The 16009-nt window shown below is 42.9% G+C and overlaps 1 protein-coding gene across 1 annotated transcript in view; it reads right to left on the bottom strand.

The window, feature by feature from the left end:
• The window catches only part of CFAP410 (cilia and flagella associated protein 410), a 33966-nt gene extending 18438 nt beyond the window's left edge, over positions 1-15528 (bottom strand). The window contains exons 1-3 of the mRNA XM_030210413.1: positions 15324-15528; positions 11469-11487; positions 8296-8342 (exon numbers count right to left, since the gene is read on the bottom strand). Coding sequence (XP_030066273.1) covers positions 8296-8342; positions 11469-11487; positions 15324-15400 — 143 coding nt within the window. The 5' untranslated portion in view covers positions 15401-15528. The remainder of the gene's footprint in view (positions 1-8295; positions 8343-11468; positions 11488-15323) is intronic.
• Positions 15529-16009: the final 481 nt, after the last annotated feature.

Below are 16009 nucleotides of genomic sequence, written 5' to 3'. Positions count from 1 at the left end.
AGTATATTCTCATGGATCTTCCTCCACCCCCATCCCGCTTTCCATTGGTGTTCCTCAAGGATCTGTCCTTGGACCCCTTCTTTTCTCAATCTACACCTCTTCCCTAGTCTCGCTGATCTCATCTCATGGCTTCCAATACCATCTTTATGCTGACGATACCCAGCTTTATCTCTCCACACCAGACATCACGGTGGAAACCCAGTCCAAAATATCGGCCTGCCTATCAGACATCGCTGCCTGGATGTCCAACCGTCATCTGAAACTGAACATGGCAAAGACTGAGCTCATTGTCTTTCCACCCAAACCCTCTTCTCCTCTTCCTCCACTCTCCATTTCTGTTGACAACACCCTCATCCTCCCCGTTTCATCAGCCCGCAACCTCGGAGTCATCTTCGACTCCTCCCTCTCCTTCTCTGCCCATATCCAACAGACAGCCAAGACCTGTCGCTTCTTCCTCTATAATATTAGCAAAATTTGCCCGTTTCTCTCTGAACAGACCACCCGAACCCTCATCCACTCACTCGTTACCTCTCGCCTTGACTATTGCAACCTACTACTCACTGGCCTCCCACTTAACCATCTATCCCCCCTTCAATCCGTCCAGAATTCCGCCGCGCGTCTTATCTTCCGCATGGACCGATATACTCACATCACCCCCCTCCTCAAGTCACTTCACTGGCTCCCGATCAAATACCGTTTACAGTTCAAGCGTCTCCTACTAACCTACAACCTACTCAATCTGCAGCCCCTCATTACCTCTCTACCCTCATCTCCCCGTACGTTCCTACCTGTAACCGCCGCTCACAGGACAAATCCCTCTGCCCCTTCTGCCTCGCCTCACCCTAAGCTTGCAATAAACTTCCCAAGCCCATACGCCATGCGCCCTCCCCGCCCATTTTCAAATCCTTACTCAAAGCCTACCTCTTCCTGTAGCTTTCGGCACATAACCACTTACCTCTGTTCAGGAAACCTACACTGCCCCATTTGATTTGACTGCATACTTGTCCTTTAGACTATAAGCTCTTCTGAGAAGGGACTGTCCTTCCTCATTTAAAATTGTACAGCGCTGCGTAACCCTGGTAGCGTTTTAGAAATGTTAAGTAGTAGTAAGTAGTATATTGTACAGCGCTGCGTAACCCTAGTAGCGCTTTAGAAATGTTAAATAGTAGTAGCAGTAGTTCTGACCTGGTTTTACAGCCTGCCTCACTAACACAGCACTAACACAGACTACTCAACAATTACTGTGGATTCTTTTGGATTCATATTAGGTAAATTAGACTTTTATTAGAGGTTCACTTCAAACGGAGAGTCTAAGATACACTGATTAAGATATATACACAATGATTAACTGAAAAGAAACAATATCTATCTTTAGTTAAAAAGAAATAATCATTACATCACTGGTCACTACATCCAAGCAAAGCCAGGAGTTTCTATACCAGGAAAAGCAATAATAAACTAGACATAATATACATACATCACTGATCATTAATCTCTACATCCAAGCTCTTATCATCAGCTGGGGGGGGGGGGGGGGGCATTCACAGTGAAAGCCATACAAAATATGCTTCAGCATGTGGGAATGTGGTCACATGTTTCTCTGTTCAGGTGGCCAGCCTGAACTCAAAACATGCTCCACCTCCCCCCGCACATACCTTTGTCTTATCTTCTTACACATTCCAAATCATTTTCACAGAAACAGAATTATACACTTTAATGAGAAAGTGCACTGTCGGTCACTCAGAGTTGAAAAGCAATCTTTAAAATCCTTTACATGGCTGGATTCAGTAAATGGTGCTGGGAAAAAATAAATCTGTGTCAGCGCTATTCTATAAAGGGCGCTCCAGGATGAGTGGAGTGGAACAAATAGTAAACAAGTGGCTCACATCTGTTTCCCAAAATAAAAGGACTACAGGGCACACAATGAAGCTATTATGTAGTAAATTTTAAACAAATCAGAAAACATATTTCTCCATTCAACTTGTAATTCTGGAATTCATTGCTAGAGAATGTGTTAGAAGCAGTTAGCTTAGCAGGGTTAAAAAAAAAAGATTTGGACAAATTCTTACACGAAAACTCCTCCTGAAAAAAAAAAACTGAAGAGATTTCAAAAGTGACAGTTACCCAGAACTGCTGTTTGCAGACTGCTCCCTCGATGGGAATAAGGCCATAACCAACTCATATTCTACTCAGAGAATACAAATGCCTTGCCCAAGATCTTACAATATCATGAAAAACAGCAATAAGAAAAACCAAAACACATACAGATAATTGTATATAGCAAAAAGAATACCAACAAAACTACAAGCACCATATATACTATACTGGAAAAGTGATGATCCAAGGAAGCAGCACCAGCCTGGAAAGGTTTTAGCAGCAATTTAGAACTTTTAGAACAAACTGCCTCATCCTGCATATGAAATGACTGTGCATCTTCCAGCCCTCTCCCAATCTGCCATCTCTGATAACCCACCACAAAATATAGAAATGAACTAATCTTCAGGAGAAAAACCACAAAGCTCTCAAATCCTGAAGGAATGCCACTGGCTTCTCTAGAGATGCAATTTGCCAAATTAAAAGAAAGAAAACAGGAAGCTATTTAAAAAATAAATTGTGAAAGTGAAAAATGAATACAGGTGAGCCATAAAGTGAACTAAATCACAAAACCACAGACCTAACAGGCTGAATAAAACCCCTCAGGGGGACCTCTGAAAACATGCAACAGCAAGAATTTAAAACACTGAAAAGATTTAATGTTGGCCCAAGAAATCTACAGAATGTAACAATTTACAGCACAAGAAATCAAAAATAAAGAATGAATCTGAGACGGTATAAAGCCTCAAATGCAAACAGAAGAGATTGAATTACCAAACAAATAAATCTGTCTCTGGTTAGTGCGGTGGATGGAGAACCCGGGGAACTGGGTTCATTCCCACTGTAGGCTCCTTATGACCCTGGACAACTCCACTTAACCCTCCATTGCCCCAGGTAAAATGTGCACCTAGTAGGGATGGAGAAAGTACCTGCACAGAATGTGTAAACCACTTTGGCTGTACCACAGAAAGACAGTACATCAAGTCCATGAGATTAACAAACTGTCAGAAAGCAGACAGGCCGGCATAGAAGAGTTTAACTGAGATACAACATAAAATCCTGCCACAGTTATTAGACTACGTTGGGTACGAGATATGGATAGGCCCAACCTTTCTTTGGATTTCAACACACTAACCTCCTGGATCCCCACTTCAGCTGTCAGTGCAGATCTGAGAGAATGCCAGTTCGAATATTACACAAGGCATATCTCACCAAAGCTCAATTTTTTAAATGGGGAGTGCCGACACGCCTTTATGTACAAAACGTTGGCGCAGCCAAGGCTCTTTCTTTCACTCTCTCTGGGATTGTTTTTTTAGTACTGGTGTTTTGGACTGTTGTTTCAGTATTTGGAAATTTTATTAGGCTTGCGCATTCCACTCACCCCCTCTTGGAGCCCTTTTGGATAAATATGAACTTTTTGCATTGCAGGGTAGAGATGCTCAGCAATTGATCTGTAAAGCCTTTATATTGGGCAACCGTATTATTTTGAGCCTCTGGAAAAGTGATTCACCTCCAGATTATTGGTACTGGCGTAATAAATTTCATGGTGTTATGCTACTTGAGCGCCGGGGAGCATGCTTGTCTCCAAGACGTCTGAAGCATTTCCTCTGCATTTGGGGGCCTTACATACATTCTTTGTATCAGGGGCATAGCTAGGTGGGGCCATGCGGGCATGGGCCCCCATAGATTTAGCCCTGGCCCCCTGCTTTCACCCCCACCGCCGCCGTCAGGTACCTTTGCTGGCAGGGGGTCCCCAACCCCCGCAAGCCAAAGTCCTGCACGACTCACAGAAACAGAATCCAGATCAGTGAACGCGCCAGACTCAGAGACCGGCGCTGAAGGGGACTTCGGCTGGCGGGGGTTGGGGACCTCCACCAACAAATGTACCTGGCGGTGGTGGGAGAGGGTTGGCGGCGGCGGGAGGGGGGGTTGAAAGGGATGGGTCAAAAGTGGCGGGGGAGTCATCGGCGATGGTGGGGGGGTGGGCTAAAATGTGCCCCCTCACCTCGGGCTCTGGACCCCCCTCTCGCTGAAGTCTGAGTACACCCCTGCTTTGTATACACGGGGACGCAGCTTAGCGGTTAACTCTGTGTGAGGGTTTGGGTGCCCACGATATACTATAAAGCAGTTTCCTTATAAATTGATTTTCTATTCTCCTACACACAGTGTTTATCATTTTAAAGAGACTGGGTGTGGGTGGGAGAATGGGGTATATTAGTTTAGCAGTGGTAGTGATGATTAGATGGGGGATTTTAGTTGTTCCCATCTTGATAGTTTGTTCCATTGCATGTTTTGATTCGACTACTGATACTTTGTATCTCTTTCTCATTTGTGCAGTCTGCTATGTGAGTTAGAGGATAGCTACCACGAGCATTTAGTGAGATGGGGTGGGATACTTGTAATATTTGATGATGGATTATTTTTCCCTTTTCGCTTCTGCTGTATATTTCTCATGTGTATCTTTGCATATACATTAGATTGGATGTACTCTTTTTTATGGTCATCAATAAAAAAAACTGTTAAATTAAACAAACAACAACAAAAAAAATCGCACCACACAGTGCACAACCCAGCCTTAGGGCACAGAACAAAGCACACAGCAGAGCTTGCTTGAGACCCAGTAAAGCTATAAAAGAGCAGGTAACCCAGTTCGAGAGCACAGTTCACTTGGGACCCAGAGAACAAATTCTATCAGACAGCAGTTACATTCAAAGAGAAGCAGGCAGAACCAAAAGTCTATGTATGTAAGCGCATTCCACAACTGCGTACCAGCAACTGCAAATGATGACGTTCTTGTTTCTGCATAATCCCCCGGTTTCTATATAGTGAGCTTAGATTTAGGTGCCAAAATCAGTGTGGATTAACACCGCGCATAACTTAATTGGCTTAACAAGCTGAGTGCTGATAACAGCACTTAACAAGCTATAATGAGCACTAATTGGCACTGATTAGAATTTAGGCACACACTTCGTTAAGCATATTCTATAACAATGTGCGCCGAACTTCTAATGCACGCAGGCAAAAAGAAGCGTGGTTATGGGTGGGAAAATGGGTGTTTCATGGGCATTCTGAAATGCAGGCGCCTAGTTATAGAATATGGCCCAATGCATCTAAATCTACATGCCGGAATTTATGCCATATTTTAGTTGGTGTAAATGGATGCATGGAGATTTAGGCGCTGAAATATCAACTGGGCTTATTCTATAAATTGGCGCCTTAATCTAGGTGTCGATTATGATTTCAGCACTGATTTTTTTAGGCACCATATGGAATCTCCTCCAATGCATCTGCACAAGGAGGTCCAGCAACAACCAAATGCCAGTATCCAATCTTAAAGCTGCAGGCGAGCTCTCAGATTCCCAGTGTTCACATTACCCACCATCTATATACTCAGGCTTAAGTAAGTTTGATGATTTGGTTTAAATTATAGAACTAGGTCTTCACTTATTGGTAAACATGGCTCTGATGAAATTTGTCCATTTCTGTTTCCAGGTCTAAAGTGGTTGAAATTTTTCCTTTACAGCATATTTGAGGAAGAGAATCAGATGCTTCCCCAATGTGTTCTTTTCATTTCTACCTCTGTCTGTTTTAATTAATTTGTTGTTTGTAATTAAAACTTGGTTCAATGCATGTGGCAACTAAGAAATACATCTTTAAACAAGATGTGAAAAAAAAATCACTCTACAACCAATTTTATTATTTCAGAGTGCTTTCTTTATTCCATCAGACATGTTATTGAGGTAAAGAAGTACAGACTTCACTACAGGCATAACAATAGAAAGAATTTACAAGGAATTACATACGTCATGGGTAAACTGTTCAAAAGGATTTAACAGAGAAACTGTTCACCACAGATACATCGTTAAACATTTATTTCTCTTAGCACCATCCAGAAACGTAAAGCACAACGGAGTAGATTCAGTAAATGACACCCAAAGACAGGTAGCAGGATGATCACACTAAGCACGAATAATACAAAAGCAATTCTGCACAGAACTATCCTTATAGAATACTAGCTTAAGTCATTTTCTGGCTTTAGGCACGAGCATTTATGCCTGCCAATGGCGGGTGTAAATACTTGCACCTACCTAACTATTGTCAGTTAGGCGTAGAAATGGAAGTACTCTATAACTCCATGCCTAAATCCTGGGAATGCCCTTACTTCCGGATTCTATCACTTAACCCTCCATTGTCCCAAGTACACAATCAACACCTGTACGTAATATGTAAACCACTTTGATTGTACCCACAAAAAGGCGGTATATCAAATCCCATCCCCTTTCCCTTTCTCGTTCCCCAGGTCATCCAAATTTGGGTGCAGAGGGCAGGTGTGTGCAAATTAGTTAGTTAAAAAGCTGTTAATTATTGGTGTTAACAAATGTCACCAATTTGGACTTGCACGCACATCTGCCTATGCACTACATTGCTGTGCACCCAAGGGTCAATCAAAAAAGGGGGGAATGGCCCTGGGAGGGGCATGGGAGGGTCAGGAGCATTCCAAAAAATTAGGCGCAGACTTTACGGGTTGTGTTCCCAACTTGCACCCCAGGATTTACACCAGGTTTCAGCAGGTGTAAGTCCTCACACAGCACAGGAATTAGTGCCAAGTGCTATTCTGTAACAGGCACTTGGCCCTTTATAGAATACAAGTTTAGGGGCCCTTTTACAAAGCGGCGGTAAACCCAATGCAGTCTTACCACACTCTATCTGGACCTACTGCCAGCCAAATGTGGGCACCAGCGGTAGTTCCAGCCCTGGAATATGCCATTTCCCGCGCTAGGGAAAAATCAGGTGGTAATCAGGCAGCGCCCCGCACTATCTAGTTACCGCCAGGTTAGCACAGGACCCCTTACCGCCACCTTAATGGGTGGCTGTTAGTGCTCCCCCTCACATAGCCACAGAGGAAGTGCAGTCTTACCGCATGGCCATGGCTGTTTCCAGCCTTTTTTAACCCACTCTGGTAAAAAGGGCCGTTAGCACAGGGCCCTTTCTACCACAGCTTAGTAAGAGAACCTCTTAGTGTGGATCTTTCTAGCATCTAAATTTGGGCACCATTTAATGAATCTGGCCCTTAATGCCTTAAATTTAACATTAGACCAGGTAGCACAATGACTCTCGCCATAAAATTGCTCTAAACCCTTCCAAATGTAAGGCTTTCTGGGTATCCTGGCATCCTCCACTTTCTCAGCTTCCTCCTATTATTTGTTATCCCAGTTCCTCTCCATGACTGTACTGGAGTTCTTGGTTTTAAGGTTGATAATTTACTTACCTTAGAACTAAAAATACCTGCTCTAATTAAATCTCGTATCTCTGCACACTGTGTAACAGTAGTAGTTCAGCAATTCAGATCAGAAAATTCTGGATTTTGGCCTGCTAGTGACTAAGTTAGACTACTACAATTCTTTATACCATATAGTGTTCCAGATTATGCCATTTGTTGCCTGCCATTCAAAATACAGCAACCCACCTCCTTACAGGCTGTAAACATTTCAAGCATGGTTTGAGATGCCTTCTCAGTTTCCTTCTTCTGAAATCCCCTCCCCAATCCCTCCCTTTTCATTATCAGACACCTTCCTTCCCAGCATAGATTACTAAGACGTTCTTCTACTAAGCTGCGGGAAAAAGGCCCTGTGGTAGCGGCATGGTCCGTTTTTCCCGTGCGCTAGAGCCCTTTTTACCGCAGCCTGTAAAATGCCTAAAAAAATGGTCATGCGGTAAGGTAACTCTTACTGCGTGGCCATGTGGCAGGGAGAAGTTACCACCACCCACTGAGGTGACAGTAAGGGCTCCCACTGTAACCGGGCAGCACGCGGTGATGCCCGATTACCGCCAGGTTAGCACCGGGCTACAGAAAAAATTCCCAGAGCACTACAAATGGCACATGCTCCAGCTGGAACTACCACTGCCGGCCACGTTGAGCCAGCGGTAGTTCTGTTTTAGCGTGAGGTAAGCCCACGTTGGGCTTACCACTGCTTTGTAAAAGACCCCCTAAGACTCCTACACCCTACACCAGACTAAAACTGGACACATGAGAAAAGTCAGAAAAAAATTACTTGTTACTAAAGTAAAATAAAATGTATATAAAATTTGAAATTATATTATATTCATGCAAGTGTGCCCTCCTTGTCTGCGCCCATCAGTTGACTACCACTTAGGTATCTAAATATTTCTGCGCCACTAGAAATTTTTTTAATATTTTACCTTAATGTAATCACTTCAATGTTGGGCAGCTCCCGACATATTGAAATCTAGTGTAAGAAAAAGAAGGCAAAAAATAAGAAACCGATTCATTTTCCTACAAAACAAATTACCCAAGTCTCTCAAACTCATCTGCTTAAGTTGTAGAGATTTTGTGTGCATTACCACTGATGGCTACCAGACATGGGCTTTTGAATCCTTTGAGATCTGGGAGCCATGCTTCTGGTTTTCTTAGAGCAACCAAAGTATGTCCCACAACTAATGTACAAAACAAGTAGAGAGCTGTTCTGGCGTCTAAATCCTGCCAGCATCACGAGGTACTGGTTAAGTCAAAATTTCATTGCAACTTTGTTACTAGTGAAAGGACTACTGTTGGCATCTCTTTTCTAGACAAATTACCAAATATTGAAATAGCCTAATCAGTCTTTGTTAAAATACAAAAATAAATAAATAAAATATTACTTTGGGACTATAAGAACATAAGCACTACCATACTAGGACAGACCCAAGGTCCATCAAGCCCAGTATCCTGTTTTCAACAGCGGTCAATCCAGGTCACAAGTACCTGGCAAGATCCCAAAACAGATTTTATGCTGCTTATCCTAGAAAGAAGTGGATTCTCCCAAATTAATCTTAATAAATGGCTTATTGTCTTTTCGTTTAGGAAATTATCCAAACTATTTTTAAACCCTGCTAATTTAACTGCTTTTACCACATTCTCTGGTAACAAATCCCAGAGATGAATTAAACATTGAGTGAAGAAATATGTCTAAGTAGTTTTATTCTAATGATGTTGAATATGCTTTTTGAAAAATTTGTAATTTTAAAATTCTTAAAATAGATTGCTGGGGCCACAAACAGAGGGGAAGGAAAGCACCATACTTCTCTGCTAAAAATTACTAAATAGTTGCAAACTGTAATTAAACTGCTTAGGACAATGTATTTAGCTAGAAAGGCGGAATATAAGAAATACTTCGGTTAAAGAAGCCTGGAAGTAATGGGGCTCATTTTCAAAACACAAAAATGTCTCAAGAATAGCATAAAGAGGCATTTGGACATTTTAATCACGATTTTTTGAAACTCAGATTGAGACTTTTTCCCTGCAGTGCATCCAAATCACAAGGGGCATGTTGGGGGTGGGATTTGGATGATTTTCTGCTATAATGGAGCAAAGTAAAACATCCAGGACTAAAAGTAAATGGTTTGGTCTAGACCTGTTTCAATCACACCTAAGTCACAACAGGTGCCCTAAATGACGAGATAACCACTGGAGGGAAGAAGGCATTATAATGATAATAATAATAATAAAACTTTATTATAACCCACTATATCTTTAAAAGTCTAAATGGGAACAAATCATATACAAAATATAAAAAACAAAACAATAAAAATTATTTCTTTACACAACAAACTATACAAAAAACTCTACAATTCAAACATCCAGCAGATTAAAATTTACATGTATTAAATAAATGTATACATCAGACGAACCAAAAGCCTGAAGAAATAAATTAGTTTTCAATGCTTTTTTAAACTGGTCCATATTTTGTATTGAACTAAGTTAAATGGGCAAAGCATTCCATGACTTCGGACCTTTGATGTAGAAATAGATGATCTGCATTTTCTAAATAAACCACCCTTACTCCCTCAGTAGAGACTGATCCCCTCCCACCCCCCCAAAGATGTGAAAGAAACAATACATACCAGCCTCTATGACAGCACCAGATGTTATGGCCAATCCTATTACAGCAGCATAGCAGGTCCTTGGAGTAGCCTAGTGGTCGGCACAGTGGACTGTAGAGAAGAGGACCCAGGCCATATCACACTCTATTACACTTGTGGTGGAAAGTTTGAGCCCTTCAAAACCCACCACAAACCTACTGTACCTACACATAGGTGACATATGCAGGCATAAGGGCTATTGTAGTGCTGTACAGATGGGTACAGTAGGTTTTTGGAGGGCTCACTGTTCAATATAAGGAGGTAATGATGAGATGTATACCTAAGACCTTTTATGTGAAGTCCACTGCAGTAGGGTGCCCCACTGCTCTGCTGGGATGTCTGTGTGGCCAGCTTACTAAGAAGGTTGGCTCCTCCTACATCCCAATGGCTTGCTTTTGTGTGTTTTTCCCTTAGAAATTTTTTTTCAAAAATGGTCCTAAATGATAGATGCACTGAGCACAAAAACATCTAGCAAATGGCCATTTTCGAAACAAAAGGTTACGTAGTATGTTTAAGGCTGGGAATCTCAACCCACTGCCTCCATTGCATGTAAATCTCTCATGCATATTCATTGTGGAGTGGAGGAGTGGCCTAGTGGTAAGAGTTCCTTCTTGACATGCAGAGGTGGCTGGTTCAAATCCCACTGCTGCTCCTTGTGATCTTAGGCAAGTCACTTAACCCTTCATTGCCTCAGGTACAAACTTGGATTGTGAGCCCTACAGGGACAGAGAATACCCAGTGTACCTGAATGTAATGCACCTTGAGCTACTATTGAAAAATGTATGAGCAAAATCCAAATAAATAAATAGAAACAAAACCAGAGTGGCTTGGTGTGTCCCAAGGACCTGAGTTGAGAATCCCTGCTTTAAGGTATAATCTGGTCGCACACAAAGGATGAAGAACTATATTTACATATCCTTTCCATAAGGGAATTTATTGCTGAAACTACAGGGCATCAAGATGGACCAATTAGACTCATGTATTTTTGGAATCACATGGGGACGGGGACAAACTTTGTCCTAGTGTCATTCTCTCCTGCCAGGTAATTGTGACCTGGACTGGCCACTATTGGAAGCAGGATACTGGGCTAGATGGATAATTGGGTCTGACCCAGTACGGCTATTCTTATGTTCTTGCAACCTGAGGCCACATCTGAACTATGGTGAGGAAGGAGAGGGAAAGAGTAGGAAAGTAAAGGAGAGAGAAAAAGTAAATTGCCCCTCCCCCAAACATGAGCAACCATGCCCATTGCAAAATAACACAAGACAAAAAAACGACACTTGTTGAAATCTATTTTCCCTGGCTCCTAAAAATACTGGCTGTTGCTTGACTTTTCTATAGATTTTCCACCCCTGGTTATGAACGAGACATGCTCATAGTTAGAACAATACTTGAATATAAAAAAAATCACATGCAAAAAAACTAATTTTACATTGAGAGAAAATGATACTTACATCTGTCAGCCTGCATCCCCTGAAAAAGAGATTATAGCATTTTCACTTAAAACAATTTATATCTTTTTTAAATTATTGTACATCTGTGCTGTCTATAGTTTCAAGACCAGTCATTTTTTAGGCTATTAGGTCAAACTTTAGCACCCGTTTTTAACGCACCTACAATTAGCGAGCACGCTAACCATGTAGGTGCCTACAGGGATATTGTAGGCGTGTACACAGTTAACGCGCATACATGGTTAACATGCGTTAAAAATGTTAACGTGCCTATAATGCGGCTTAGTAAACATTGCCCTTAGGAGCCCCTTTACTAAGCTGTGTAAGTGTCTACATGCGCCCAACGCGTGCCAAAATGGACTTCCCACATAGCTACCGCATGGCTCTTGTGGTGATTTGGCGCGCGTAGGTCATTACTGCCCAGTTACCGTGTGAGACTTTACCACTAGGTCAATGGCTGGTGATAAGATCTCAGACCCAAAATGGATGCACGGGAATTTTCATTTTGCCGCACGTCCATTATCGGCAAAAATTTTAAAAAGGCCTTTTTTACAGGTGCATTGAAAAATGATTCTGCATGCACTCAAAACCCGCACCTACACTACCGCAGGCCATTGTTCAGCGCACTTTAGTAAAAGGACTCATTAGAGAAACAAATAAACCTCATCACCAAAAGATACTGTAGGCTTAAACACTAATTCCTAATATAGATATAACAGTGTTCCATTACATATTATTTTTTTGTTTTTCACCATGCTAACATGAACCTAAAAGCTGACGTGCTCTCCTCTATGAAAGCCAAAGTTAGATCACAGGTTTGAATTAAAAAAACCCTCTCAATGAATTTGTATATACTTACCTGATCTAATTTTCCCCCCTCTTTAAAATATCTGTTAATGAGGATTAACTCTTTAGACAGATTTCCCAAACCTTTCCCTATAACCTCAAAAACAGGTTCTCAGGATATCTGCGATAAACATTCATGACATATAGGCACCAACATTTCTAAATGACTGGAAAGCTGATTCTCATAACTTACAGCCGGAAGTAAGGCCAACTATCATGGAATAGCGAGCATATAAATCTGAACGGCATGCATAGAGGGCTTTAGTACAGGAACAATGTACGAGGCTGAGATGGCCACAAATGGCATTTAAATGTAGTCAAACGTATGTTAATGATATTGTTTGCAGTGCCTTCTCAATGCTCAGAGAACAGCGAAAACAAACCCTGCTCTTTACTCACTTAACACAAGAAAAAATGGCCTAGCGTTAGTTTTGAGAAAACAAGGCAAACAGTCTACTAGATCCAACATGGCAGTCTTAATTGGTTCATCAATACTCCCAGGATTCATATACAAGTGCTGCATCAGGAGCAAAGAAAACCGAAACTTTAAGGGCCCTGTTTATTAAGCCGCACTGTATGCATGCTAGTGTTATTACAGCACGCTAACACTAAAGACACCCTATTCCTATGGGTGTCTCTAGCATTAGCACATGCTAATTTTTAGCGCACACTAAAAACGCTAGCGCACCTTAGTAAACAGGGCCCTAAGATACATAGAGAACATCAAAATCCTTAAAAAATTTTTTTTTTGCTAATAGCATCGTAATACAATAAAAGCTCATCTTCAGTATTGGACAAGACATCTCTCAAAGCAGTTCGAAACTGAGCCTGCCTCGACACCGAGGAACAATGTCCTCGATGGCGGTGCCGAGAAGTCGACGCCCGCCTGGACTCCGGTGAAGCTTCCTCCACCGACGTCGAAGGGGAGTCGACCTGGGTGGCAGCCGAGACCGATGCCGCAGGCGGCACCGAGGTCAGGGACCTCACCACAGGCGAAGGGGCCAGATACTGCTGCAGCAGACGGTACGGAAGGCGCAAGCACCCCCGACACCGAAGCAGACTGGCGCGGTGCAGCAACCCTTGCAGAAGCTCTGGAAGCAGGGCCCTGATGCGCTCGTTGAGAGCCGCCGTCAGACAAGCTGCGGGGTCAGTAAAGGAGCTGGTGACAGAATCTGTCGAGGCTTGGGAGCAGGTACCGGATTGCTAGACCGACGAATCGGCACCTCCTGAATAGAGGGAGAGCGATCCTCTCGGCGCCGACGCTTCTCAGGTGCCGAATCCCTCGACACCCCAGAGCTCCCGGTACCATGTGTCTAAGGAGAACAATGACAGTGCTTCTTCACCTTCGCTCGACGCCCGTCATCGAGACTCCTCGGCACCGATGAGGAAGACGTGGAATCCTCACGTCTCCTCAGGGCCGGGTCCGACAAAGGTTGGTCCTGGGGGGCCCACTCGATGCCTCACTGCTCCCAGCACGAGTTGGTCATTCCGCAACCATTACCTTCGCTCACGATGTCGATGCGTCCCTCGATGTCGACGCCGACGACCTCGGTACCGAAGTCAACGTCGAAGGACCAGACTGAGCCCCAAAAACCTTCTCTTGTTGGGCTTCTCGAGACGCTTGAGTCCGTTTCTTCATGCGAAGACACAGACTACAAGCAGCTGGGCTATGGTCGGGCCCAAGGCACAGGGATACACCAGGAGTGGGTATCGGTACCTGAGATGGTCCAGTTGTACCAAGTACAATGTTTGAAGCCGCTGGGTGTCTTTGGTGACATGGAAGGAAAAATGGCTTCGGCGAAATTTTAAGACGCGATCGTGCCTGTTAAAAGAAAAAAGGGCACGAAAATAAGGGAACAACCCGACTGCGTGGCCTAAGCTGGCTGCGTCGAAAAACAAAGGAAACTTTAAAAGGGCAAAAAATAAAGAAAACTACGGGAAGTTTTTTTTTAATGTAAATTTCTATTAAAAAAATAAAAGAAATAAAGCAAAAGCCACAAAACGGATGAGAATCTTTCCCGGGCCTGAGAGGAGCAGAGAAAAAACTCGACCGCACCTCAAAGCGAGAAAAAATAACTGAGGAACGTGTTCACGCAATGGGCGGGAAATCGGTCCACGCATGCCATGGTGCACGCTGCATGCGTGGCAGAAGACTCTGGCAAGACTTTTTTTATACTTTGCTTGCAAAATGCCGGTTCCTGGGCCGACGCGTATGTCGACCCACATGTGAGAACAAGGAGCCTGCTTGTCCTCGGAGAACTTGAGCTAACTTTTAGTAAAGACCCCCTGAATTACATTGTTTTGTTTACCCTGGAACCTGACCTCTTATAATCACCAGCATGTTTTCTTGGTTTTCTCTATGCATTTATTTGCAGTGCTGTCTGACTCCAGTCATTCTTCCCAAATGCAAAAATATTTGGATTTAGCTTTTGCCTTTTCAGTAATTGCGCAATATGAGTTACATTCAGATATGCTAGGTATTTTCCTGTCCCCAAGAGAATTTACCATCTAATTTTATAGCTGAGGAAATGGAGGGTTAAGTGATTTGACTAAAGGCATAAGGAACAACAGTGGAATCTTAAGCTTGGGGTGCTTGGATCTCAGCCCACTGCTAGAAGAGTAACAGTGCCTCGGATACTTTATAATGAAGAGCTAATCCAAGTATTCGGCTATGAACTAAAAATAATTGGGCACGAGACTATTAATCTGTTTACATTAATATTAAAAACACTACTACATTTTTAAGGTGGTACCTAAGTTTCGGAAGGATGGACATTGCAGTCCCAAGGACTATAATAACACAAAACGCAAAGTGCATAGCCCTTTTTGATTACTACCTATCATCATGTTCTATTATTGTTTATTCTTACTCAATTGGCCTTGAACACGCCCCTTCATTTGAAAGATTTCCTCTCTACCACTACCCTCTTTGTACTTCATACTCTCTCTAACCAAGGATCGTAGTTTCCCCCAAATTCTCTGCCAACAGTATCCTCTCTCCCACTTTCTCACCAGCAATTCAGCTTTCGTACACACTCCAACTCTCCGGCTTTAGCCCGTGACAGAACCACTTTCCGGTTCAGCTTCATTACGAGTTTCAGCCTGAACAGGCACCAGTATCTAAAGCTAGCGGCAGTGCAACGGAGCCCCAACCAATCCCCAAATCCACAACCATCTGCGGCATAGAAACGACTCAACCTAACCCAACAACAACAAATGCATCGCGACCAAGCAAGGAGGTTAGATTGAGAACAGGAGCCGGCATGACGTCAAATGCTGAAGCAATTAGGCTAATCCTACTTTCCCTCCCCTCTGCGCAGCTGTCATCTCCATTCACCCAAAACAAAGCATGCAAAACTACGAGCATTGTCATGAACAAAGACAATGCAGTTGCAACAAACCAATAAGCAGAAGGTAAGCTTTGCAGAGTAAGCAAATTTTTGATATGCTTTATCAGTGAGTGGAGTAGGATAATATTCTCAGTAACTTTCTCTATCTTCTGCTTCTCTCTTAGGGCCCTGTTTACTAAGGTGCATTAGTGTTTTTAGTGCGCCTACACTTAGCAAGCGGACTAACTATGTAGGTTGTAGGCACGTACACAGTTAACGCATGTTAAAAATGTTAATGCGCCTATAACGGTGCTTAGTAAACAGGGCCCTTAGTCTGCTATTTAGAATAAGGCTGCCAACTGGACTAGA

Source organism: Microcaecilia unicolor, chromosome 7, assembly GCF_901765095.1.
Source record: "Microcaecilia unicolor chromosome 7, aMicUni1.1, whole genome shotgun sequence".
In the NCBI taxonomy this organism is placed as follows: domain Eukaryota; kingdom Metazoa; phylum Chordata; class Amphibia; order Gymnophiona; family Siphonopidae; genus Microcaecilia; species Microcaecilia unicolor.
This window is presented reverse-complemented; position numbering and strand designations above follow the sequence as displayed.